The sequence below is a fragment of the Spermophilus citellus genome, assembly GCF_964194105.1.
Source record: "Spermophilus citellus genome assembly, chromosome: X".
Classification (NCBI taxonomy): domain Eukaryota; kingdom Metazoa; phylum Chordata; class Mammalia; order Rodentia; family Sciuridae; genus Spermophilus; species Spermophilus citellus.
The window spans coordinates 8,608,747-8,635,346 of record NC_138190.1 but is presented as its reverse complement, the minus strand read 5'-3'; the positions used below and the strand labels follow the sequence as shown (position 1 = coordinate 8,635,346).

The window sequence follows — 26,600 nt, the reverse complement described above, 5'->3', positions numbered from 1 at the left end:
GGGACCAGGTGGAATAAAACCAGCATCCAGGAGAGAGGTATGCAACTACTTGGATACCTTAAGCTATAAACAGGGAGGTACAAGTAGTTCCTAGATATACAGAAGTAGAAAGAGGGTACATGGATAGAGGTAATGCAATAGATACCTACTGATTTTTATGACTCATTTTTGTTTCTTCTTTTTCTCTTTAGTCATCTTCTTTTAAACTTAATCTTCAAAGTTATCATAATTCTACCTTTCCTTTGAAGGAGATATATTTTGGCACTGATAGACCTCTTGTGGAATGTTTCAGAAACATCCATTAGCATATATCTTTTAAAAATAAGAACCAAATAGAACTTTGCCAGAACCTCCTCCCCTCAGCCCTCCCAAAATGGGACCACTATCTAGGCTTTTATAGTGATCACTTAAAATTTAAAAAAAAGATATATGCCTGTGCCTTCTTATAAGAATTCATTAAAGTATGTATTTGTTTAGTGTGGGTTTCTGTTTAATTTATAATAATGATTCTTTTAAAAAGACACTTCAAATGACTGGTTTATCTCTTAAGCTTGCTTCCTACAGGAGGATCTGAGTGACTGTTGGTGTGGGGGCACTTTGCCAAAGTGGGACAGGACAAAGAGGAGCCAAGGAGGCAGCGATCTGTGTAGTAGGCAAGATTTTATAACCTTGGGAAAGCCAAGGATGGTGATGGGGGGAGGCGGGGAGTCCAGGTGACTGCAACCATAGGAAGCTGACTGAAGGCATGGGCTCCAGGTTTGCTAGGGTCTACAGAGTGGAGGAAAGAGAGATGGGGAGAGAGGAGAGGAGGATGGAAGGTAGGCAGGGAGGATGGGTTTGCCTTTCAGCTGCAACATAAAACCCAAAAAGCTTTTTCCTCTCAATAAGTGAATGGATATAGATTCCTACCCTCCCACAGGACATGAGTTTTCTTTATCACAGAAGGGCTTTTCTTTTCAGGAATGTGAGTCAGAAATGTTTTTCCAAAGAGAGCCACTAATCTTTGGGTGTTGGACAAGGAGCGTGAGAAAGGTAGCTGGTGGGAAGGATTGATGTCCTGAGATGGCATGTAAACAATATGCTCATTTTGTTTAACATGCTTAGCTTCGTGATGAAACCCAATCCACCCCTGCATATATATAGATACAGACATAGTTATATAATTTATTGTTCCCCCCAGTTAGTCTTTTTATTTACAAAGTAAATGACCAGAAGAGGCAAATCCATAGAGACAGAAAGCAGATAAGCTGCTGCCAAGGGCTGTGAGGAGGGAGAGTGGGGAATGACTGCTAATGGCTAAGGTTTCCTTTTGGGGTGACAAAGATTTTTCTGAAACACGATAGTGGTGGTGGTTGTGTAGCATTGTGAAGATACTGAAGCCCATCAAATTGTATATTTCAAAAATGGTTAAAATGGTGAATTTCATGTCATGATTTTTTTGGTCATAAGTTTTAAAAAGAAATAAGTGCCCAAAGATGTTTTAGCTTAGGGTGATGTTAGAATTTTATTTTTTAATCACTCAAGTCAGCCTTTTCCAAAACATTAAATGTCAAGAGCCAAGCCTCAAACACTTATTGAGAGTAGCCTGGCTGCTCAGACTCAGACTTACTTGCACAGGTAGCATCTGGCATGAGCATGTGGCCACTGAGGCAGAAGCACTTGTAGCTGCCATGTGTATTCACACATCTGTGCTGACATGGCCGGGGCTTCCCTCCACACTCATTCACATCTGTAGGGGCAGTTAGAAAATGGAGAAAGGTTACCTGAAGCAGGAAACATCCAGATGGGGAGTACTTGATGCCAAGTTTTCTTGGGGAAAACAATTGATTGGCTACCCTGGACTCCACCACTTACTTCTCAAGGCTTGGTGAGGATGTGGGGCAATGGAATGACCATTCATTCACCATTGGAAGGAATGTAAATTGGTTAAAGCCCTTAGAAAAACTGGCAGAATGTACTAAAGTTACATAAACTTTATTCAACTACATCTATGACCTAGCAATCCACAGAAATGTGGATTTGTGCTCTCCAAAAAAAATGTACTAAAATGATCATAATAGCACTAGTGTTGGGGTGGCGTATGGCTCACTGCTAGAGAGCTTGCCTACCATGTACACAGCCATGGTTTGATACTCAGCACAAAAAAATGATTATTATAATAGCACTAGTGTTAATGTCCCAAACTGGAATTAAGCAAAACACTTCCCAATAGAAGGATAAATGATTTGTATTCATGTAATGAATACTATATAGCAATGAGACTGAAGAAATGAGGATATCAGGCAATGATGCATGAGTCTCACAAACATGATATTGAGTGGAAGAAGCTGGGTACATACATACATACTGTATAATTCCATTTTTGGTAAAAATTAAATAGATGCATTACACTATGATAGATGAGGCCAAGATATGGTTTTGTTGGGGTGTAATGTAAGTGACTGGATGGGGCATAAAAGTCCTTCTGGTGGGGCTGTTAACTTTCTGTTTTTTGATCTGGGTGTTTATGAAGATGATGTATTGAGTTATACATCTTGGGTATATGCACAATTCTGTGTATACTACTTGAATAAAAAGTTAGAAATATACAATTTAGATATTTCTGCCTTTCATGTTTTCCCAGGTAACCTATGACAGATGCTGACAGCACAGCCTCCTTTCAATCATTGTTATTTTGGGTGGCTCCAGACTGACCGAATTGCTTTGGTTCACACAGCTTCTAGAGGGATTCTTGTCAGGAAGTTGTTGATGGTAAGGTCAGAAGACCATGTTTAATCCCATGTAAAGATGTTCACAGGATGTTGTTAAGTGATAAGAGAAGTTTACAAAGCTCTGTGCATGCATTGACTCCAAATTTGTAAAAATATAAAAATGAAAATGTGTAAAAAAGAAAAAAAACCAGGATATGCTATAAATACTAGCCATGGTTGTAATTCCCTAACATTAGGGGTGTCTTCTTTCTTAGTGATCTCCAATGTTTTCTAAAAAATTGTTTAACCATTAAGAATAGGTACTATTTTGGGGGGCTGGGGATGTGGCTCAGCGGTTTAGCGCTCGCCTAGCACATGCGAGGCCCTGGGTTCAATCCTCAGCACCACATAAAAATAAGAAAAAATAAATAAAGATATTGTGTCCAACTACAACTAAAAACTAAATATTAAAAAAGAAAATAGGTACTATCTTTATTAAAATAAAAAACAATATGGAAAGAAAAGAAATCTTTAAAAGGGATCATTAGTAGAGGATCTTCTCTTTGGAAATGTGGTCATGTGTGGGGGCCTCATATCTTAACTCCCCCAAGGAAGATACAGAAAGAAGGAAACAACTAAGTTTTGTATAAGACAAAAATTCTGCATGGCATTGGGCAAAATGTGCCCTGGAAAAGATAGAAATGATTGTTTTGCTTCTGAAAAGATCCCTATATGGGGATTTCCCAACAGCCTAGCTGAACATTTGAAACTTCCTTCTCCATTGCTCAACCCTTCAACTCTGCCATCTCCCTAATGGATCCTAATGGCTCCCAAAGGGGTATCTGGAAAAAGCTGATTGGACATAATAGAAAACCCAGGAATACCCCATTATTTGGCCCTAACTCAGAGGTGACTCACTTGTCTCTTGGAAGGAACATTTTTGGGAAAGACATCAGTCAAGGGCTGAAGCCCGCCACCACAAATGGATATATGTGGACTTTGATCAGGATTACTTGAGCAGGGAGGCTGTAGGGAAAAGACAGCTCACAAACTGGAGCCAATTGGACCACTCCCTTCATGTTAATATTTTACTACGACTTGAAATTTAGCATGACAAATATGGTCTGAATTCCAAATCTCTTGAAAAAGTCTCTTGGTACAAAATCTAAAACATATGGAAAAGCAAATTTTCTGGTATGAAGCCTCTGGTAAGGGACACAGCTGAATTATCACTCATGAGCACATGATTCTTGATGCACCTCTCTCAAGCAGTTCTAAGGAGCACCTTCAGGCCTCTAGCCTCCATGTTCGTGGTAGGACTTAAAGAGATTCAGAGATTCATCTCTGAGGCTGCATGGCTGGCAGCTCAAAAAAGGCTACTTCAGTGTATATAGCTAAACTTTGGGTTAAGCAGCTAGGGTTGGGAATGGTAGAGTAGAGTGTGCCTGTTGCTGAAATGTCACCCTCCCTTTTAGAACCCTGGCAGCCTTTCTTTCTTTTTTAAATAAATACACGACAACACTGGACTGCATTACAATCCTTATTACACATATAGAGCACATTTTTTGTATCTCTGTATATAAAGTATGTTCATGCCAAGTTATGCCATATACATGTACTCTTTTTTTTTTCTTAAGGGCAACTTAACTTGATTTGCTGATCTTTGTTATAGGACAGGGGACACTTTCATAATTATAGCTTGTTTCTTCATGCCAGGGTTTCTCAACCTCTGTTGACATGCCAGATCATTGTTTGATGTATTGCAGGACATTTAGTACCATCCCTAGGATCCATCCAGTAGATATCAGTAGCACCCCTCACCCACTTGTGACAACCAAAACTGTTTCCAGACATTGTCAGTGTCTCCTAGGTGACAAAATCATCGAGGTGAAACCTCTTGTCTGCTCCAATTAGGAGATCCCTTGCTCCAATTAGGCATTTTTCTTCACCATAGATTTCTCACCATCAGCACTATTAACATTTCCATCTGCTCACTCTTTGATGTGGGAGCTATCCTGTGCATTGTAGGATGTTTAGCAGCATCCCTGGTCTTGACTCACTTGTATGAATGACAGCTCCAAAACTTGAGCTAATTGGATCACTCCCTCAATGTTAATATTTTTATTGGGACTTGAAAACTAGCAGGTATGGATTTCTCATTATGTGCAATCATAATTTTTCAATTCTCCCTTTTGAAACAGAGGGTCTGTGAGGAAGATGCTAGAAATATCCCTCCAAATATCTTTAAAAACTGCCAGATAGGGCTGGGGATGTGGCTCAAGCGGTAGCGCGCTCGCCTGGCATGCGTGCGGCCCAGGTTCGATCCTCAGCACCACATACAAACAAAGATGTTGTGTCCGCCGAGAACTAGGAAATAAATATTAAAAAAAAATTCTCTCTCTCTCTCTCTCTCTCTCTCTCTCTCTCTCTCTCCTCTCTCACTCTCTCTTTAAAAAAAAAAAAAACTGCCAGATATCCCTTGGGGTAAGGCTCCCAGATTTGGTAAATAAAAATACATGATTTTCAGTTGAATTTGAATTGCAGGTAAATGAGTAACACTTTTTTAATATTTATTTTTTAGTTTTAGGTGGAAACAATATCTTTATTTTATTTTTATGTGGTGTTGAGGATCAAACTCAGCACCCCGCGCATGCCAGGTGAGTACGTTACCACTTGAGCCACATCCCCAACCCGAGTAACACTTTTTTAGTATATGTATATCCCATACAATATTTGGAACATACAAGTACTATAAAATTATTTGCTGTTTATTTGAAATTTAATTTTAAGTGGGCATCTGTATTTTATCTGACAACTCTTCCTGGAGGGCAAAATCACCCAAGTTGAGGACCACTTTTCTAGATATTATAAATAAACACCTTCATGTCTTCAGAAAAACAGCCAAACACAAACATCACAGATTGTCTTTTCAAAATGTCTCTATTACAATAAAAATATGTATACTATTTAGTCCAACAATTCCATCTAGACAATTAGCTGACACAAATACTCAAAAGTGCAAGGATGTAGTAAAGTGATATTTGGTTTAGCAATGTTTGCAATGAAGAAAATTGGATACAATGTAAGTAATAATGGTTAAATGAAGCATTTGTTTCATAGATGATAAAAATATTCACTTTAAGTACTGGGATAGGGCCTTAACAAGTATGAAGTAGCTTTGCAAATGCTGACAGGTAAAGATGCCCATGAGAAATACTTACATTTTTTTGCATTTAGCAAAGGACTCTGAGGAACTAGATCAAACTGTTAACTATGGTTATAATAAGGATTATGGGTAGAGACTCTTAATTTTTAATTTACAACCTTTTGCATTGTTGGAGTTCTTAAGAATAAAAAACAAACATTACTCAGGTAGTTTAAAAACACAATAAAATTCTGTATTTTAAAAAAGCATTTTATTGGGTACTTGACAAAGACATAAGAAGTTTTACATTTATCGAGGAGAAAAGATTGGCTGAAGAATCTCATCCTGAAATCACATTCATTTAAAGATTTAACTAAAATAACCTAAGAAATCCTATGTACCATATTTCATTGCAACCCCACTGCTGATGGAATTTGTACTACAATCTTGGGTTGTTTTACTGACCTTGGCTGCAGGTTTTCCCGGTGTATCCTGGAAAGCATCTACATTTGTTTGGTCCCACGCATTCACCAAACTTGCATCCTGGTTCACATGTAGCTGTGAAGGAAAAAGAGGTCCTGACTATAACATAACAGAAACTGACAGGGTGAAATGTGTGTATGTCAAATTCAGTTACCTTCTGCTTGGCAGAAAACTTCTTGGGGACACATACAGGGTAATCTGCCCCCTCTCTCATTTGTTTTTACCTCTCAGATACTGGACAGAGTTTCCTTGTGATCAAGATCAACCCTTAAAGCTACCATCTGACAAATGTGAATTTATTGTGCTCATTTGCTTAGCAGCTGCCATGCCTCCAGTCGTATTCAAAGAAACATAAAGTCACCAGGACCATAGTCATAGTTTTATATGTCAACACAAAACATTTAATAAAAGAAGAGTAACATTTGCACTGGAAGAGACCCCACAGGAATCCTGGGGCAAGTGCCAAGGTTCCTTCCCTTTTGACTCTGGCCTATTCCCATCTCCTCCATATTTGCTTTCCTGTTTTTCTTTTGAATGATCAAATTCTACTAGGAGCTCAGGAAATAGCCTTGGTATGAAAGAATTACTCAGCAATTGCCTGTGAATGTTGCTTACTTCTCTGCCCACTCATTCCCCAGCTCATAGTAGGTCTACCTCTAAGCAAGCCTGTTCCTAAAGATCCCAGAATCTTTAACCAGAGACCCCATATTTTATTAATGTCACCATTTTCCTAGTTACCTAGACCCAAATCTCAGACTTCTTTTGTTTTTTGTTTTTTGTCCCCAACCCAATCAATCATTCTACTATCCCTCATTCTACTACCAATTCATTAACTGAACAAATACTCACCCAGGTAATGGAGACCACATTGCCTGCAGACACCTGGGACATCATGCAGGACTCTCTCCTTGCTTTCCCCATGATGATCTGATATCAGTGCCTCATCAATGTAGGGGTCTAACAGCTTATTTTCTTGGCAGCAAAACCCCCTGGTTCAATCAATACTCTGGAACTCCCTGTGAGATCAGTAAGAAGCTAGAATTCTCTTGAAAAGCACATCTCTACCTAACTTCTTCCCCTGCTCTCTCACTCACCTATAGATTTCTCCTTAGAACACTCAGCAATGGGATATTTATACAAAAATCCACCATGATCTGGCATGCATCTTTTTTCCAGTCTTAGTTTAGATGTAAGCGGCACTGTGGCCAAACTAAGATTGTCTACCATTTGCTTTCTGCCCCTTTCTACCATTGTCACCCCTCCCTGGGGGGCCTTTCAATCTTCCCTATCCTTCAAAGGCAACTACTTTCAGAAGACTTCATAAATTTCTCCAGCCATATGAGAAATTCAATCTAACTTTGAGAACTCCTTGGAAGTTTGGCAGGCATCACCTGTGCAATTCATTTGTCTTTGTTTTATTAAAAAATTAGGCATTATTTGACTTTGTCCTTAATTTCTGTCTATTACTTGATTTTTAAGTGCCTTCAGGACAGGGACTTAATAATCATTCATTGTTGTTTCTCCTACAGCATTTGATATAGTGCTGTGAACATGCTACACATGCAAATATTTTTGAATAACGAATGAAGTCATAGGTGTAGACCTTTTAACGGAGAACATTTTATGGCCTTGAACAAATAATTGAGAAGATAGGGGAACAATGCTTCCCCAGCAAAGTTTTTCTACTTTTACAGTCAAAAGAGATAGGTTTTAATTTCCAGTGTCTATTTTGTTATGGATATGTACTTGGTGATGCAGCTTTAAGTTCAGATGTTAGAAAAATAAATCTTTTATTTTTTTAAGCCCTGAAGACCTCTGATTGTTCCCTGGAAACTGATTTCCAATGTGATCCAGACAGGAAAGTCCAGGACAAATGCCAAATAGCACATAGGAGGAATGGTGAATAATATCCTTGCTCTAAGGTCAAAGCTTCAGAAAGATGTTTTCAATTTACAGTAACTGTGGATTTGTGATTTGAACAGCCAATCCACACAGCAAAGGGAAACTTAGTTTATGTCTGAAATGGCCAGAAATTGAAGCATGCTTTATACAAAGTGAAACTCTCTTGTTCAGTTCTCCCCAAAACTCCTCCATCTGCAGCTTTTCATTAGGGATTTGTTTATGAACAACTCTTTATTCCATCTCTCCACAGTGACATATATTTTAAGGTTAATGATATGTAGTTGATCTCAGACCCTCCCCTGGGAACAGATTTAGACAGGCCAGAGGCCAAGAGCTGGGAAGCTCCAGCATGCATGGAGATAGGGTTTAAGAGAACCAAAGGGAAAACAAATAGATGGAGGAGAAGGCCTGTGCAGATTGGGACTAGGGTCTGACCCTGCTTGTTTGGGCAGATTGATGTGTGCTCTTTTAACTGTGCAGCCCAAACTCTGGCTTAGAAATTAGAAACCCATCAATGAAGGACTAACTTCCTTTGTTATTTTGTGCTTCTAGGAGCATACAGCTTTACCATCAAGAGGAACCATGCAAATTGGAAAAAAATATGATACAGATTTTTAGGTAAAAATATCATTGCTGGGCTTGGGCTGTAGCTCAGCAGCAGAGCACTTGCCTAGCATGTGTGAGGCACTGGGTTTGATTCTCAGCACCACATAAAAAAATAAAATAAAATAAAGGCATGTTGTCCTTCTACAACTATAAAAAATAGAAAGAAATCATGGCAATTTAAAACTCAGACATTTGACTGGGGCAGTTAAGGAACCAACAATCTTTTCAGCTTGCAATATTTGTATGTTGAACATTTTGCTTAAATCTTCTGTGCTTGATCTTTGCACACCGTGGTTTAAATTCTTTCATTCCTGTGGTATAGAGTCCACTAAAGCATTGAGAATGTGATTATCTGTGCACATTGTGGACAAACTGCTCTGAACCAGTTAAAGCAAAGCCCTTCCAGAATGCCAAAGCTTTCTCTAATTTATTTACCACTGACGTGCTGTGTCTTACAAGTTTTATGGCAGTAAGTTCTGAGGTTCATGCAACTGTAAGAAAGATTCCAAATCATGTGTGTCACATGGTTTTTGCCCTTTCCACCTGACTGACTTCAAATAAAAATGTGTTATGTTGTGTCTAATAAAAGAATAAAGCTGCATTTAATCTTCTCATCATGGGTATTTTAATAGACAGAAGTCGATAGTAATTTATGAGGTATATTCCATGTGTACCAGGTAATAAGCAAACCTTTTAATGCTTACTCTTTGTATCCTCTGAGGCAGGTACTACTCTCTCCATGTTGCAGAGGAGAAAATGAAGCCATAGTGAGCTTACCTACCTTGCCCAAGATCACCCATGTTAGTCTAGTTCACAATATCCTTGATCATGACAATATAAACCAACCAAAGTGAGGATCTATCCACCCTTTTAATTGACACATGTCCCACAGTATGTTCTAGCTTCCTTTTTCTGAGTAGGCAATGATGATCATTTTTCTAGCATTTTAATGCTCTTGCCATCTCTTCCCATGGGAACCACGATGATGGAAGGTTTTATATAATATAGAACATGTGGGAGCACTATCATTGTCCTTCATTGTTTCATGGATAGATATTATCAAGTCCTTCCCTCACCTATAGTCAATCTATATATTTTTGCAACAGCTAGAGAGGAGGAGATTGGTGCATGGACAGACCAGCAAGAAGAAGGTAGCATTGTTATTCCTAAAAATAGCTAACATTTTAATGCTTTTACTGGGCATACAGCCATATTATTATCCCGCTTAGCAGATGAAGGACTGAGGCTCAGGCATTTTCCACCTGCTCAGGGATGGTAAGACCAGATTCTTACCCTGCATCCCTGTTCAGAAAGTTAGCTAGGAGGTATATAGATTTGATCCCTCTATACTGCAACTCATAGTCTTTGTGGCAAGTCATGTAAAATACAGAACAAGACAAAGCTCTGTGATTGTCTCTGTCCTCCCCAAACCTCTTGAAATTATCAAAGGCTTCTCTCAGAGTTCCTAACATGTTGTCTTTGAAACAATGTGTGAGGCAAATTATGGTTTAGTTTTCAATTTGTATAAGAGTATCAGAAAAATACTTAGAATTGTTGCATATATGTATGTATTTATTGCAGTTGTTTAGAAACTAGCCTTATAAAATTTAAAAATGTAAGTAGCAAGTCTATAAGGTAAAGGGTTTACTTTTCTGTGGCTAAAACCTACTGATTGAGTAATTAATATTTAAAAAATTTATTTCATTAGAAATCAGTTAGAAAAATTTGTAATTAGAAGAAGAAATCAATTGGCCTGTTTTTGCCCATCTCAGTTTCTCCACATTAAACAAAACTAAAACAGAAATAAACAACCCAGTTATACTTACTAAGATAGTAGCAAAAATAATTGACCAGAGAGTCTCCTAAGATAAACATGTCTAGTGTGATAATATTGGCCACATCCCAGATGGGAAGAGATCTCACTGGGGACTTTGAGTATTGGTAGTTATCCATGTTCCTACCCTGGGGAATTCACTGGCAATTTTGTGTCAGCCTGTGGTATCACAGATTAAAAACCTAAGGATACTGATCTGAGTGTAGTGTGAACTGAGATTTTATAAAATTTACCTTCACAGACTCCTTGGCTGTTCCTTCTCCAGCCATAGCAGCAGGCCAGTTTAGTTCCATAGTGACAGACCCCAGGCTGGCGTGCCAATGTTGACAACCCATGATCCCTTGGACTGTGGATAAAGAAGCACATGGTTAGTATTGAAAAACCAGAAAGGGCAACAGAAACTCTTCCCTGCTCCTAAAGGAACTGGAGAAATGTCAAGAACCTGGTTCATTTCAACAGACATGAGGAAGTGCTAAATTCCACTTTGAAAACCTGAATTTTGGGGTTGGCAGCCTCTGCTATCATCCCTCACCAGACTTCTCTAATAGTTTTGTCTGTTTCCTTCTTCCCCAGTGTTACATAATCTTTAAAGCTAGGGTACATGAAAATGACCCAAAATGTATGTTTTTGAACTTGGTAGAGTGACCCAAAAATGTATATTTTTTAACCTGGTAGAGTGCCACATCTCAAATTTGTTCTGTATGGGCACAGTGGCTATCCAGTTCTGGGGCTGTTTCAGTGCGGAGTGTGATAATGTGACTCACTAGCTGTGTGGCTTTAGTGCATTGGAGAGCTCTGCACTTTTACCTCATTGGCCACCTGGGAACTCCTGAACAGACTGGAATCACTGCACACTATGGACAGTTAAGAGCTAGAGATTTTTCCATTAAGCCCTCTCATGTTACAGAGGCAGAAACTCCTGCTCATTTGAGTAGATCCCCAGTAGAGCCAGCTGTTGGGGACTCCAGCCGAGGGTTTGTTCTCATCCCACATGGCCTCCTGGAAGTACAATTTGCTAAACTCTTTAACTATGGAGGAGAAGTCATCAAACGTTTACTGTTCATTGGCCAGATGGTCAATATTTTAGGTTTTGTGGGCCTTGAAGTCCCTGTCCAGGAGGAAAAGCAGCTATAGGCAATAGTAAACAGATGGGCATAACTGTTCCAATAACATTTCATTTATGGACACTGATGTTCAAATTTAATATGGTTTTCATGTGTCATATATACATAGTATTCTTTTGATTCATCATCAACCATTTAAAATATGAAAACTGGTCTTAGCGCATGAGTTGTATAAAAATGGGGCCACTCTGCCTTGGGCTGCAGATTGTAGTTTCTGACCCCTGATTTAGAGCCCTGAAAGAGTGAGCTCCCTGTCCCCTGGTAGTGTAACCAGTGAGGAAGTTCCTTGCACACTTACCTATTTAACTGTCTTGGCATTGGGCAGGGTTGGTATCAAGACTAGAAAAGAAGACTTCCATTACATATTTTGTGGAGAGCTGGCTATATTTGATATTTCTCAGAAATATTAAAAACACTATAAAATGTTTCCTGGGTTCTTTAATCAGATAAGGAATGTACATTTTACCATGTGCTTTCTGTGACAGGACTTTTATGCCAGTTAATAATATCTTAGTCATGGTCAGACAGTTAAACAAGCTTATAGAATTCCCTCATAGTCTGCCTTTCCTACGAACTTAGTTTCTCAGTTAAGAGCTACAAAGATATGGTTTGGGATATTTTATTGTCAGAACCAATTATAAAGTTGACTTTATTATTTACTTCTTTTTAAATGGAACTTTTAAAAGTTTTTAAATGACTCATAAATCATTCGCTCAACCACTTAGTATACAGTTTCTCAACATTTTACATGACTGTTATTTTGGGCCAGATAATTCTTCATTGTTGGGAGCTGTCCTGTGCATTGTAGGACATTAAGCAGCATCCCTGGTCTCTATCTATAGGTGTCAACAGCATATACCCTCCAGTTTTGACAATCAAAGATGTCTCCAAACATTGCCAAATATTACCTGGAAGGCAAATTTTTCTTACAGCAAGTACTCTTAGTTTAAAATAAACACCCATTAAATACTTGCTTTTTTCTAAGCATTGACTTAGGCACATGGAATGTAGCGATGAGAAAGGGAGCTAGGCTTGCTCTCTTATGTTTGTGGTGTTGTGCACTACAATATAGGGCACCATAGTAGGTATCATTACAATGCTTTTAGAAAGAGTTGCTTTATTTTATTTTTTTCAGTGGTGGGGATAGAACACAAGGCCTTGCACCATGCCAGGTAAGTATTCTGTCACTGAGCTCTATCCCCCAACCCTGCCAAACAGCTTTGACTGAGAAATAATGCAGCCATCTGTTACAATCTAATCTGTGTATTACAGTTCTACAAGGGACACTACAATCTTGACCTACAATCTGCAGATAACTATGTCCGAAGAAGAACCAAGGAATGTGAGCTAAGTAAATGAGTACTAGTCTAAGTACAGTGAAGTCCTTAAGATTTTTTTCATTTTACCATTTAAAAAATTGGGATATAAAATTTGCCATTTGAAAATGTATGCTTCAGTGAATTTTAGTATTCTTACTATGTAATACATCCACCAGTACTATTTAATTCCAGAACATTTACATTACTTCAACAAGAACCAACTATAATTCCCCTGTCCTGCCATCCCTTGGTAACCAAAAATCTACTTTTTATCTCTGGATTTTTCTATTTTGAACATTTCAGATAAGCAAAATCATACAACATGTGTTTTTTTTGTGCTTAATTTCTTTAATAAAGCATGTTTTGAAGGGAACTTTGAAAGTTTGTGTTGTAGTACCTAATAAGAATTTGCTTCTTTTATTGCTAAATAATATTCCACTGAATAGAAATAACATATATTGCGTATCAATTGTCAGTTGATGGATATTTGGGTGGTTTCCAGCTTTGGCCATTATGAGTAATGTCTCTATGAGCATAGGTATACATTTTTCTGTGGAAATAGATTTCATTTGTCTTGGTTATACACTTAAGAGAGGAATTGCTGAGACATATGGTACAATGGACTGAAAATTTGTGTCTCCAGAATTCCATATGTTGAAACACTAATCCTAATGTGATGGTACTTGGAGGTGGGGCCTTTGGGATCTAATTAGACCTTTGGGGTCTAATTAGGGTAGAGCCTCATGAATGGTATTAGTGTCCTTAGAAGAGGCAAGAATGGCTAGCTAGCTTGAGAAGTCTACAACCTTGGAGAGAGCCCTCACCCAAACCTGACCATGCTGGCACTCTGATCTTGAACCTCCAGCCTCCAGAACTGTGAGAAATTTGTTTATGTTGTTTATAATCCACACAGTCTATGGCAATTTATTGTAGCAACTTGAACAAAGACATATGGTAATTGTATATTAAATATCTGTGGAACTCTCAGACTGCTTTTCAAGATGATTGTATCATTTCATATTGTACCAGCAGTGTAAGAGAGTTTTAATTTCTCCATATACTCTACAGTACTTACTATTTATTTTTTAAAGTTATAACCATCCTTATGAGAAGGGATATCTTGTGATTTTGATTTGCATTTTCTTTTGATGGCTAATGAATGGAGCATCTTTCTTGTGTTTAAGGGCCGTTGTATGTTTTCTTGGGAGAAATGTCCATTCAGGTCTTTTGCCCATTTTTGATTGGATTACTTGACTTAATGATTAGAACACGAGATTGAAATTAGTTGGTAAAACCAACTATCCCATACCTTGATGAACAAGGTAATGTAACGTTTTCTTATTCTGCAAGAAACCCATCCACAAATTGAGTACTCAGAGAGTCCATTTCTTAACTACACTCATCTGTAATAAACCTTAATAATGCAGTGAAACCCATTTTCACTTCTTATTTTAATAACACAAAGCTAATGTTTTGGGAGCAGAATGAATGGAGGAACTATCTATCTGGGAAAGAGGAGGAAGGTGTCATATGGAGGTGACATTTGAGATGGATTTAAAAAGAAAACATGGGAAACAAGAAAGTTGTATAGGAGAAAATTCTGCCTATGTGATTTTTATTCCATATTTCTTATAAGAAACGTGGGATGCAGTTAATTAGATTATAATCTAGCAACAAAATCTTAGAGATTACCTCTCAACTTCTTAACTGCAGGCTTGCAAGCAATATGCTGTGCAGTACCAATAGGAAGGGCCTTACCTATTTCCTGATGTCAAAAAAGCCACTGTAATCCTTAATGGGCATTGATATATATTGATCATTGTGCTAGGTTCTGGGGATACAGAGGTGAACTTGGAATACAGGGTCCCTGACTTATGAACTTTTAGGCAAAGGAGTAGGAGTAATAATGTCACTAGACATAGTCTAATACAGAAGCTTAAAGTAAGGAAACATAATTAATCCATTATAGGGGTCTGAGGTGTTCTCCTTGAGAATGCAACTTTTAAATGAGACTTAAGGTGAACAGAAGTCAACCACATGGAGTAAAAGAAAGAATATTATTAGCAGAGAGAACAGAATGACTGTAGACTAAGATATAAGGGATGTCAGGCTTATGTTTGAAGAATCCATAGAAAACTAGAGGACTGGAGCAAAAAGAGAGAGCTGGTAGGGGATGAGCTGAAAGAGGTGGGCAGCAGCTATGTCATAGAGGGTCTTGTGAGTCAAATTAAAGTCATGGGGCTTATATACTAATGGCACAGCTCCGAAGGGTTATAAATAGCAAGGTTATTTGATAAGATTTTCCTTTAGAAAAACATCACGGCAGGAGTCTGGAAAATAGACTGGAGGGAGGAAAAAAATGGAAGTGGGTATACCAGTTGTTTCAAAAGATAGAATCTGGTTGCTTGGACTGGAGTAGGGGAGGTGGAGGTAGGGAGAAATGGATGGATTCCCGGTAGAACCAAAATACTTGGTAAGGGATTAGGGTCATTCATTCATCCAACAATTATTATTGAATATCTACAATGTATCAGGCACTGGGCTAACTTCCAGAGGTTCATCATCAACTAAGAGGGGAATACGATCTCTGAACTCATGGAACATCAGTTGGATGTGAAGTATGAGAAGAACAAACCATCAGGTAAATGGCATGAGACATTTCTGGAATGAGGACTATGGATGGAGGAACATATTAGCAAATAGGGTAAATGCTGAGTTGTCTTTGGCACATGTTGATTTTGAGTGCTTATTAGGCAGATAAGACATTGAGTAGAAAGCTTGATACTTGGGCTAGAAGTCTAGGAAGCAGGACTCAAATTGGGAATCATTTGCAGGTAAAGGAGTGGATGTAATATAAGAGGAGGCTTAGGGCACAGACATAAGGAAATCAGCATATAAGAGGTGGGCCAAGGAAAAGGATGGTCCAGAAAGAGACCTAGGCAATGCTCAGAGGAACACCAAGTTAGTACAGTGCCAGGAAAGGAAAATGAGGGGATTGTTTCTAGAAAGAGTTGAGGAGCAACTCTGGATGTTGAGAAGCTATGTAACATGATGGTTAAGACTACAGTTTACTTCCTGGGCTTGAATTCTGGCTCTACATATTTTAACTCTGTGACTTTCAGCAAGTTACATCATCTATCTGTGCCTTAGCTATCTCATTTCTAAATGGGGATAACAAAAACATTTACATTAAGGGTATTTGTGGCAATGAAATGATTTAATATATGTAAAGGGCTTTGAACAATGACTAAAACAGTAAATGCTCCCTAACTGATTGCTTTTATTAGTACTACTAGTAGGGTCAGTATTAGTAGATGTGTTGACTTCAGAGAAGAGCCACATTTCCCACAGAAGGGCCTGCTGTAGTATTTTTGACATACTCTGACATTGGTGGGAACATCCTGTAGGATTTGTAGCCCCACTTAAAAGTGGTGAGGGATTTCCAAGAGCAGTGTAATTAGGGGCCTTTGGTCAATAATACTCCTTACCTATGAGGCACATTCTCATGGATGTCATGGTTTCCATGTGATTTAGGTTTTTAAAAATGTCTATAGGAACCAATTTTCACTGTAAGAGGAGAGTACCACATAATTTCACCTTAAGGAAAGTGACCTTAGATATTATTCAGCTATAACATAACTACTTACACATGAAGAAACTAAGGCCAAGAAAGACTAAGTATTTCATCAGTATCAAAAGCTAGAAGAGAACAAATTTTACCACACTATCCATCTGGCCAGCTATCCTTTTTTGTACCCAAAGCATATTAGGCAATTACACATCTAAGTTACTGTACTAGACACTGAGACTATTAGGTTGTGTATTGTTATGGTTTGGATGTGAGGTGTCCCCCAAAAGCTCATGTGTGAGGCAATGCAAGAAGGTTTAGAGGAGAAATGATTGGGTTGTGAGAGCCTTAACCAATCAATGAATTAATCCCCTGATGGGATTAACTGAGTGGTAACTGGAGGTAGGTAGGGTGTGGCTGAAGGAGGTAGGCACTGGGGATGTGGATATGGAGTATATATTTTTGTGTATAGTGAATGGAGTCTCTCTCTCTGCTCTCTGATCATCATGTGAGCTGCTTCCCTCTGCCACACTCTCTGCCATGATGTCTTGCGTCACCTCGAGTCCTGAGGAATGGAGTCTGCTGTCTATGGACTGAGACCTCTGAAACTGTGAGCACTCAAATCAATTTTTCCTCCTCTACAATTGTGCTGGTCAGATCTTTTAGTCACAGCAGTGAAAAAGCTAACTAGAACATGTAAAACAGCCCTTGCCCACAAAGAATGTATATTCTAGGGGCAAAAATGTATAAAAGAGGTAATTATGCTCCGACATACGAACCCTACCAAAGGTGTGAATTTTTCAGAAGATAGGTAAAAATGCAGGAATTATTAGGTTGGGATGGGTTTGTAATAAATTTTCTGAGTGAAATAGTGTCTAATATGAACTTTGGTGACTGGTGGAACCTACTTAGGTGACATTGGAGGAGGCTATATGGTGAGAAACCTGTGATGAGGATGCAGTCACTCAGAACATGAGGAGTTGGTGGCCTAAAAATGTGAGCATAGACAGTGATATATGTTTGGAGCAGGGGAGTGGGAAGGGAAGCTAGAGGAATGGTGGGATGGAGAAGAGCCAGAAAGATAAGCAGGAGCCAGAAAGAAAAGGCCTGTGTGCACAGGAATAATTTTGTCCATCTTCAAGTTTCCAGAGAGTTATAGAAGGATTTCAAGCAGCTAAAAATATCAAGGATTTTGCAATATAGGCAACAGCTTCCATAGAATTAGAGTGAGCTCAATAAGCTCCAACAAGATTTCCGAAATGGTTAGATGTGAAGTCACACAAAAACAAATTGAAATTTGTTGAAATATGATATTTTTAAAAAGCCTAATTAGAAACCAGCCCAGAGTCTCTGGTATAGGTGGCCAAACTTATTTCATATGTACCAGTCAATGTTAATTAGTTTGAATTGCAAAGAATACTGCCTGGGGTTAACTAAAAGGAGAAAGTTACCAGAAGATGAAATTCATATACCATTTGCACATTACCACAGCTCTCCAGAGAAATCCTCTTTCTTTTGAGCTTTATTACTTTCACATGCCTGCTTTCAGGTGAAAAGGTGAAACCAAGAAATCTGAGGTGTATTTATTTCTCCCAAGTCATCGTTTTTGACATTGTACAAAATGTCACTTATAAAACTCTAAGACATTAATGACTAACACTTGGGCCATTAAAAACTTGTGAATAAAGTAATATTTCTTATTCACTACAAGGAATTCCTTCTCCAGTCACAAATACAACTTAAGATTACAGCTCAGTTGGAAGGCATCAGAAATTTGTCATCAAATCTAGCCTTACTCTCATTTATTGGAAAAATGCAAATGCTAGTTGTTTAAAAATCAACTCAACTCATGATTGAGAACTGTAAAATGGATTCTGATATTTAAACAACTACACAAGTCAGGCAACACCAGTTCTGCCTCTGGCTGCTCTGTGGATGCAGTAACATGTTCTGTGCATATTTCCTAAAGGAAATCAAGCAGCTTAAACCAGCACTGTAGGAAAAAAAAAACATCAGAAGAACACGAGTCCTAAATGAATAACATGCCTTTTAATTAATGGTTGTGAGGTCCATGTATTCACCCAATTTTGAGAGATAGCTTTAAAGGGCCAGTCACAACTGGAATTTTATTGTTTCAATAATCAAATTATACATTTGGTCATGAAGATGGAAAAAGAGTTTCATGGGGGAAAATCATTAGTAGATAGAATTAATTGCTAATCATTAACTTGCTGATTTGTAGATGCTAGAGGAAATTGATCTAGTACACCAATAATCCAGTTTATGTTTTACACTGGAAGTTTTTCAAAATGCATATATGCAGCTATTCTAAATTATACATGAAAAGAAAATTAATTATTAAAGTTTTTTTTATTTTTAAGTTGAAACAATATGATCCAAGGAGAGGAAGGAATCCAGCACAAGCAAACATGGTATTGGCAATAATAGCAGAGCACACATTACCTTGTAAAAAATTTTCAAGTTGCTTAGAAAAAAAGCTTTATCTTTATTTCTACACATTCTTCAGTCACAGAAGTGTCAACATAGCTGACCAGGTCTGTGTGGAAAGGAGACCCTGAGCTTTGGAGTCTGAGCTAAATGCTGAGTATTGCCTAGAGTTCCTTTAATGCATTATACATACCAAGTGAATGTTTGAAATTATTCAGATAATTTTTTCAAGTGTCATCTCTGACCTGCCCTTTGCACTTGCTAGCTTTCCCATCATTGATTCAATAATCTTCCATTTTAATACCTGGTTGTAAATATTATGGATAATGAAATTTCCACTTTTCTAGGTTAAAAGATGACCCAAAATCTGTGATTTCATATGCTGCAAGTAACAGATGTAGAAGAGAAGATTAAGTGCTTACCAAATCAATATCTATGTCTCCTGGGCTCAAAACTATACTACATTTCCCAGCTTCTTGCCAGTCAGTGGTGGCCATGTAACTAATTTTGGTCAGTAAAATGTGGGTGGATAGGATGTGGGCTACCTCTGCTCCTGGTTCAGAAAGCTCTCCTGGGATCCTCACTATGATTCTTCCTCATCAGCCCATTGAATAAAGTAGAGTTTTGGGACCTGGAAGAAGATGGTGCCCCAAGAAAGATGGAGGCTGGCACCATGTGAAGGCATGCAGCAGAGGCTCTCTAAACATGCCTTATATCATAAGACAGGCAAAGAAATAAGCTTTTACTGAATTCAGTCTCTGAGATTTTGAAGTGGTTTGATGTAGTAACCTGTCCTGATCAACAAAGGAGGATTACAAAAGTCATTTCTTTTCCTAAAGTCAAGTATACATCACGTTATCCTTATATGTGAATCCTCTTGTACAAAAATAACTCAAAAAACTGTTAATATGAATTGCATTTGGTTCTATGTTTGTGAGGCATGCACTTTTTAAAAATGTATGAAATTAGACCAGTGTGTCCTGTAATACCAAAGATGAATGGTTAAGGCATAAATATCAATGATTGGAATTTGATATACATCTGGTAAACTTTTGGTTTGATTGACCCAGTACCATGGAACCTGATAAAATGAATTCATTGACAAAAATATTTTTAATCCAGAAAGAGAAAGTCTGACCTTGGACTGAATCAATCCCACCAACATCCTCTGCTACCTTGGGAGGCCTGTATGGGCTGACCAGTCTTTCTTTTCTTCCTTCCCTCCTTCCCTTCTTTCCTTCCTTCCTTCCTTCCTTCCATCCTTTCTTCCTTCCTTCATTTCCTTTCTCTTTATTAGATGTCTCTTCCTAGACAATATTTAGCAAATGTAAGACCCAGAGAACCCAGTCTTCAGTCACAGAAGTGTCAACATAGCTAACCAGGTCTGTATGGAAAGGAGACCCTGAGCTTTGGGAGTCTGAGCTAAATGCTGAGTGTTGTCTAGAGTTCCTTTAATGCATTATACAGCTTGCTGTCTACATTGATCAAATTAATCAGAAAATCACTGTCTCTACAGCTGAAGTTAATTTAAAAAAATTCCAGGGATTGTGTAAGTAGTATAGTATTTCTGCATAGGATTCCTTATTTTCTGCAAAAATATACTGTGCCAGAATTCTTAATATGCTTGTTTATGGTTAGGTTCCAGGAAACTTCATGATAGCCTCCAAGACAAATTGAAAAGTTAAACCTCTTTTGCTGATGTTTAAATACATTTAAATATTGCCATACAAATAAAATAAAAGTTTTTTTTCTAAATAGGGATAACAAGGTCCAGCCATGAGGTTTTTGCTATTGTTGTTTTTCTTGATTTTTAAATAATGGCTCCCAATATGGCAAATTCATTGTACCCAAGCAGTTAAAATTAATTTCAGGTTCTCATTGATATTTAAGAGACAGAGCCCAACTCCAAAAGGCCCAGGGATACCCCAAGTCACCTCACCTTCCCAGATGTGTAGAAGTTTAAGAACAAGAGCCCAATAAAATCTGGTCCAGGCTACCAAGCTCTGGTATTCCAGTGGATGTTGATGTGTCTTCAAATTTCCCATGACATGACTGGCAGGGATAGTAGTAAATCTCAGGCAAAACTTGGAACTTGTCATTGCTTCTATTTCTCTCACTTGACTTCCAAGCTCAGGAGTTAGATGGAGATTGGGGACGGGGGGAGTACTGTAGTTTGGACTCATCCAAAAGAAGACCATGACATAAGGATTTGAGTGCAAGTGGTTTATTTAGGAGGTAAAGGGAATATTGATGGGGGAGTGGGGAGTAAGAAAAAGAAAATAAGGCAGCCAATAAAGGAAGTGTTATCAAAATAACTACATTTATTCTTCTTCTTTCTCACTCATTCCTCATTAATTCACTGTGGGGAATGATACAAGATGGAGCTGGGGAAGTAGGCAAAGTCTAGATCAATCAGGATCCTTTTTATGCTATTTTAAGTAGAATGGATTTTATTCTTAATCTGGTGACAAGTCATTGAAATGTTTTACGAAGAGGGCTAATGGTATGATTTAAGTTTTAAGAGAAACACTTTGGGGTGTGGACTTGAAGGGACAAAAGAAGAAACAAGGAAACTATTATGGTGGTTCTAGTGGGAGATGATGGTGGTACGCCTGGGTGTTGGCAGGCCGTGGGAGAATAAAATGGATTTGAGACGTGGTTTGTTATAGTGCCAGATTGAAAGAGGGAAGAAGTGTTCCACTTGTCAGAAAAGATGCCAGAGATTTTTTGGTATGAGCCAGTTTGAATGCTGTTTGTTTCATGATGGAAAGAAGAGGTGAATTCTGGAGTGATGATCAAGAGTTCTGTCTTGGATGTCTTCAACTCAGTGAACCATCAGAATGCATATGTCAGGAATGTAGCAGAAGGATGCTAGACTTTGAGACTCTCACTTTGAAGTCATCTACACATAAATGACATTGAAAATTTAAGGACTAGAACAATCACTTGGAGAGACTGTAATTAAGGAAGAAAACAGGTTCAGAGCCAGAACTCTGGAAATCCAACACTTTAAATCTGATAGAAGAAGGGAAGCTGGGAAAAGAGACTGGGAAAGAGTAACCAGTACAGGATGGAAACTAGAATGTGTGGGGTGGTAGATTCTCTGATACTTTTCCTTTCAAAAGATGAAGGCTTAATTTACCTCCCCTCATGTGGATCTCAACTTAGCAACCAGCTTCTAACAGAGTTCTGTAGGAGTAATGGAGGGTAACTTCTGGGATCAGGACACAAAAGGCACTGCAGCTTCTTCCTTCTTCTCCTTTTGAATTAGATACTACAGGAGAAGTCGGTTATTATTTTGTGAAGATACTCAAGCAGCCCTATTGAGAATCCACATGGAAAGGAGCAGAGGCCTCCTGCCAACAGCCAGGAGAGTGTGCCATCTTGGAAGCAGATCTTCCAGCCAGAGTCAAACCTTCAGATGACTGTAGCATTGGCCAACAGCTTGACTGAAATCTTGTAAAAAAACACCAAGCCCTTTTGCTCTGAGCCTAAAACTGCTTTAAATAAAATAAAACCTATTAAGAAATTCCTGATCTCTGTTCAGCTAAGCTGCTTCTGAATTCCTCACCCACAGAAACTATGTGAGACAGTGACTATTGTTTTAAGCTACAAAGTTTTGAATTATTCTGTAGCATACTCATAGATAACTAATATATGCAGTACCCAGAAACCAAGCAAAGGGAATACTGAAGAGTGAGATGATGATCTTTGTAAAGATATTTGCAGTTTTGGTATTTTATTTTATTTTATTTTTTGCAGTGCTGGAGATTGAACCCAGAACCTAGCACACGCTAGATAAGTGCTCTTTCACTGAGCTACATCCCAAGCCCTGCTTCAGTATTTTGAGTTTTGATTTTACATTTGTATTTATTGAATCTGAAACACTGTGGATTATGAGCATGCTATCATTATGAGCATTAGGAAAGACAAAATGCTACCAATTAAACTAAACTATGGTTTATTACCTTAATGATAATTCTGTGCTATTGTGTCATAATTTTGTGCATGAATTTTGTGCTAGCTTTAAAGAACACAATGGCCTAATTTGCTTCCTGTTACTCTCAGAATGAAGTCAAAGCTCTTTGGTTTGATATACCAGGCTCCTCACAGCCTGGTTCCAGTCTGTTTTCTTTGCCTCTGACAGCCCCTGGGCTCATGACCACTGGGCTTGTGTGGGCAGTCTACTCTGTTTCTTGGGATGATGCCTTCCTTCTTCATTATTTTTGCAGGGATGTATCCATCCACCCATTCATTTATTCCTATGCAAAACCTACTACCAGTTAGGCACTATATTACTTGCTTTTTTCCCCTCCCACATTTTATACCTGTGGACTTACATGTATCCATAAAGATAGTTTATATGTCATGCCCTATCTTCAATTTTTCCTGACTCTTGCAGACAGACTCAATATGTCTCTTCCTTGTATTCTATAAGTGTTTTATGAATGTTTTATATATGCAGATAAATAAGTACAACACACATTCATTCCTTTGAAATAATGCATTCATTATTCCTATATAAATAACATTATTTGCCTCTTCTTCATCTCCTTTCTTTAGTCATTCATTTACCCATCATATTTTTTTCAACACCTACTATGTGTCAGGTACTGGGCTAGAAGCTGGAGTTATAATGCTCCATACTGACTCTTCCACCTAAAAAGGAAAGACATTTTTCTGGTCCTACAAAGTTGTCTAGTGGGGGAGGCAAATAGATACATCTCTCTGGCATTCAGGAGAATGTTGGGACATGTCAGCTGCTCTGTTAGTGTTGTTGAATTGGACTGAATCAATTTCAACACATTTTAGAATATTTCTTTTTCATAATTTTAAACCTGAAGATTTAAAGTTGTTTGAAACTGATAACTGACCTAGTAAGGTAATTGATGAAACTGGAAGTATAACTGATCCCTCTATACAAAGTACTATATTTGATGGAAAGTGATTTAAATATTCTGGGAAGATAACCATAGCCTTTAGATATGCTAGTTATTCACTATGAAATTCTTGGCAAATCAACATAACCAATATTGCTCTTGAAATCCAGTTTACTTATCTGTAAAATTAAAAATGTGATGTGAAACTTACACATAGGACATGTGATCTGTAATTTACACTCAACATTGTGAGTGGTATCCCAATATCTATTCTCCCTTTTTGTCTTACTGAGAACCCTATTATATAGCCACTCAGAATAAAGGTTGCATTTACTTTGTGAGTCATGACCATAGAACTAAGTTTGGGCCAATGGGATATAAGCAGATGTGCCATGTGCAATTTCTAGGATATGGTTGTAAAAAGAGGAGCAATGTTCTTTATATTTCCTCTTTTGGGTCAGAATATGAACATGATTTCTGGAGCTCAAGAAACCAACTTAGGCCAGGAGGGGAGAGCCTTTTGATGGAGCACTAAGATAGCAGCAGACTTCTTGGAGTGCCATACCAGTCCCACTGCCACTCCTATGTGTGAGACAAATACATGTCTATCTTGTTTAAGCCAAGGTTCTGTGGATTTTCTATCACAATCAATTTTGAAGAATTAAGAAGCATCATTATTACACTCACTAGCTACTACAAGCTCTCTACTCATTTTCTTTTTACATTTCCTGATTCAAACCACCAATGTTGAGTGATTTGTGAGGCCCAGTTTTTCAGTTTGCATGCAACTCAAAATCAAGATTAGGTGAGTGAAATTTGATTCTTTGGCTCCATGAAGTGTCTATCTTTTTTGAACTTGCTTTTGCTTGCTAGGTCTGCCATAGCAAAGTATCACAGATTTGGTTGCTTCAATAACAGAAATCTATTTTCTCAATCCTGGAGGCTGGAATTCACAGCGTTATTGTATAGGCAGGGTTGGTTCCTTCTGAGACCTCTCTCCTTGACTTGAGAATGCTGTCTTCTTCCTGTTTCCTCACATGGTTCATCCTGTGTGTGTGTCTCTGTCATAATCCCCTCTTCTTATAAGGTTTTAGTCATATTCGAGAAGGGCCCCCCATAATAGCTTTATTTTAACTTACCCCATTGGGGACCCCATCTCCAGATACAGTCACATTTTGAGGTACTTGGAATTAGGGGATTCAACATATGGATTGGGGGGACATAATTTAGTCCATATCACCTTAGGACAACTGCATGTCCTGTTTCCACTGTCCCCAAAGGAGTTTATGTTCTAGAAATTGTCACTAGGAGTAAGAGTTCCTCAGAGGTAATTCCCTGTCTCACCAGGTCCGTGAAAAATGGGTGCATTGTGGTATATGGCCAATCTCATTTCTTGATACCCAAGAGCTTCTCCATTGGTGAGAGCCTGCTCTGCCTTGTGTACATAGTAGGCTGAAAGTGTAGAACCCCCTCCCCAAAGCCCTCAATCAATAACTGATAGGAGTATAAGTACCCTAGCTCCCATGTCTTCAGAAGGGATAAGTGAGGCTCATGTCCAACTGTTCCCTAGAATTCCTCAGCAGGATTAAGTCATAATGGTAACTTAATAAAAAAAATCTGTTTTATGGCATTGAGGATCAAATCCCAGGGGCTTATACGTACACTGAGCTATATCCCCAGCCCTTTCTAATTTGTATTTTGAGACAAGGTCTCACTAAGTTACACAGACTGGCCTTCAACTTGCAATCCTCCTGCCTCAGCCTCCTCAGTAGCTGGAATTACAGGTGTACAGCCCCATATCCAATGGTAACTTATTTTTGTATTTTTCTGTCACATTTCCCCTCTTCTATATCAGAACTTCCTAATTAACAACCTCACAAATTAACAACGCAGTCTGTTTCAGGGAGAATACAAACTTAGAGAGGAAGGTGGTGGTGTTAAGAGGGGGAACATACTCTACACGAGTCCCTTGATTATAACGGACTAGCATCAAGTGAAGCAGGATCATTAGTGATGATGTGTGAGCAAGCACTTTGCAAAAATGCCTGCTTTTCTGTATTCTTTTTTTTTTGAGGAAATAAATTTAATATTGGAACATCACTGACTGGTCTTAGAGTATAAAACCAAATCAAATGCAGTTTGTAAGAAATCACCTACTTTCTTCAAGTTTCTCTGTCCCTTTGCTTGTCAAATGGATATAATACCTATTTCTTTGGTTTGTTGAAAGAATTGATTGAAATAATATTGAAAAGGATTACCATACGGTCTCAGTATCTATTGAATGCCAATCTGATTTAGGGAGACCAGATGATATACTTATGATTTGGGGGGTATATATTTACAAATTCTGGTTGTAAGAATATAGAGATGAATGACATGACAACAATTAAAAAATCACTAAAATTGTATTAAAAGATGAAATATAGCCCATAAAAATAGGAGTGACAGATTCATAGCTCAGACTTCCTGTGGAAGGCTGAATCATGCCCCCTCCACTGAAAAAGATGTCCAAGACCTAATCCCTGGGATCTGTGAATTTTACTTTATATGACAAAAGGGACTTTGCAGATGTGATTGAGGTAAGAATTTTAGATGGGGAGA

General features: G+C 38.3%; 1 protein-coding gene across 2 annotated transcripts in view; it reads right to left on the bottom strand.

Moving 5' to 3' along the window:
• Nucleotides 1-26,600, bottom strand: part of EGFL6 (EGF like domain multiple 6) — a 62,049-nt gene that overhangs the window by 31,816 nt on the left and 3,633 nt on the right. Inside the window, exons 2-4 of one of the 2 annotated variants that reach the window (XM_081277008.1) lie at nt 10,894-11,006; nt 6,301-6,393; nt 1,610-1,729 (exon numbers count right to left, since the gene is read on the bottom strand). In XM_081277008.1, the coding sequence (XP_081133134.1) occupies nt 1,610-1,729; nt 6,301-6,393; nt 10,894-11,006 (326 nt within the window). The remainder of the gene's footprint in view (nt 1-1,609; nt 1,730-6,300; nt 6,394-10,893; nt 11,007-26,600) is intronic. The other variant, XM_081277009.1, reaches the window with a different exon arrangement.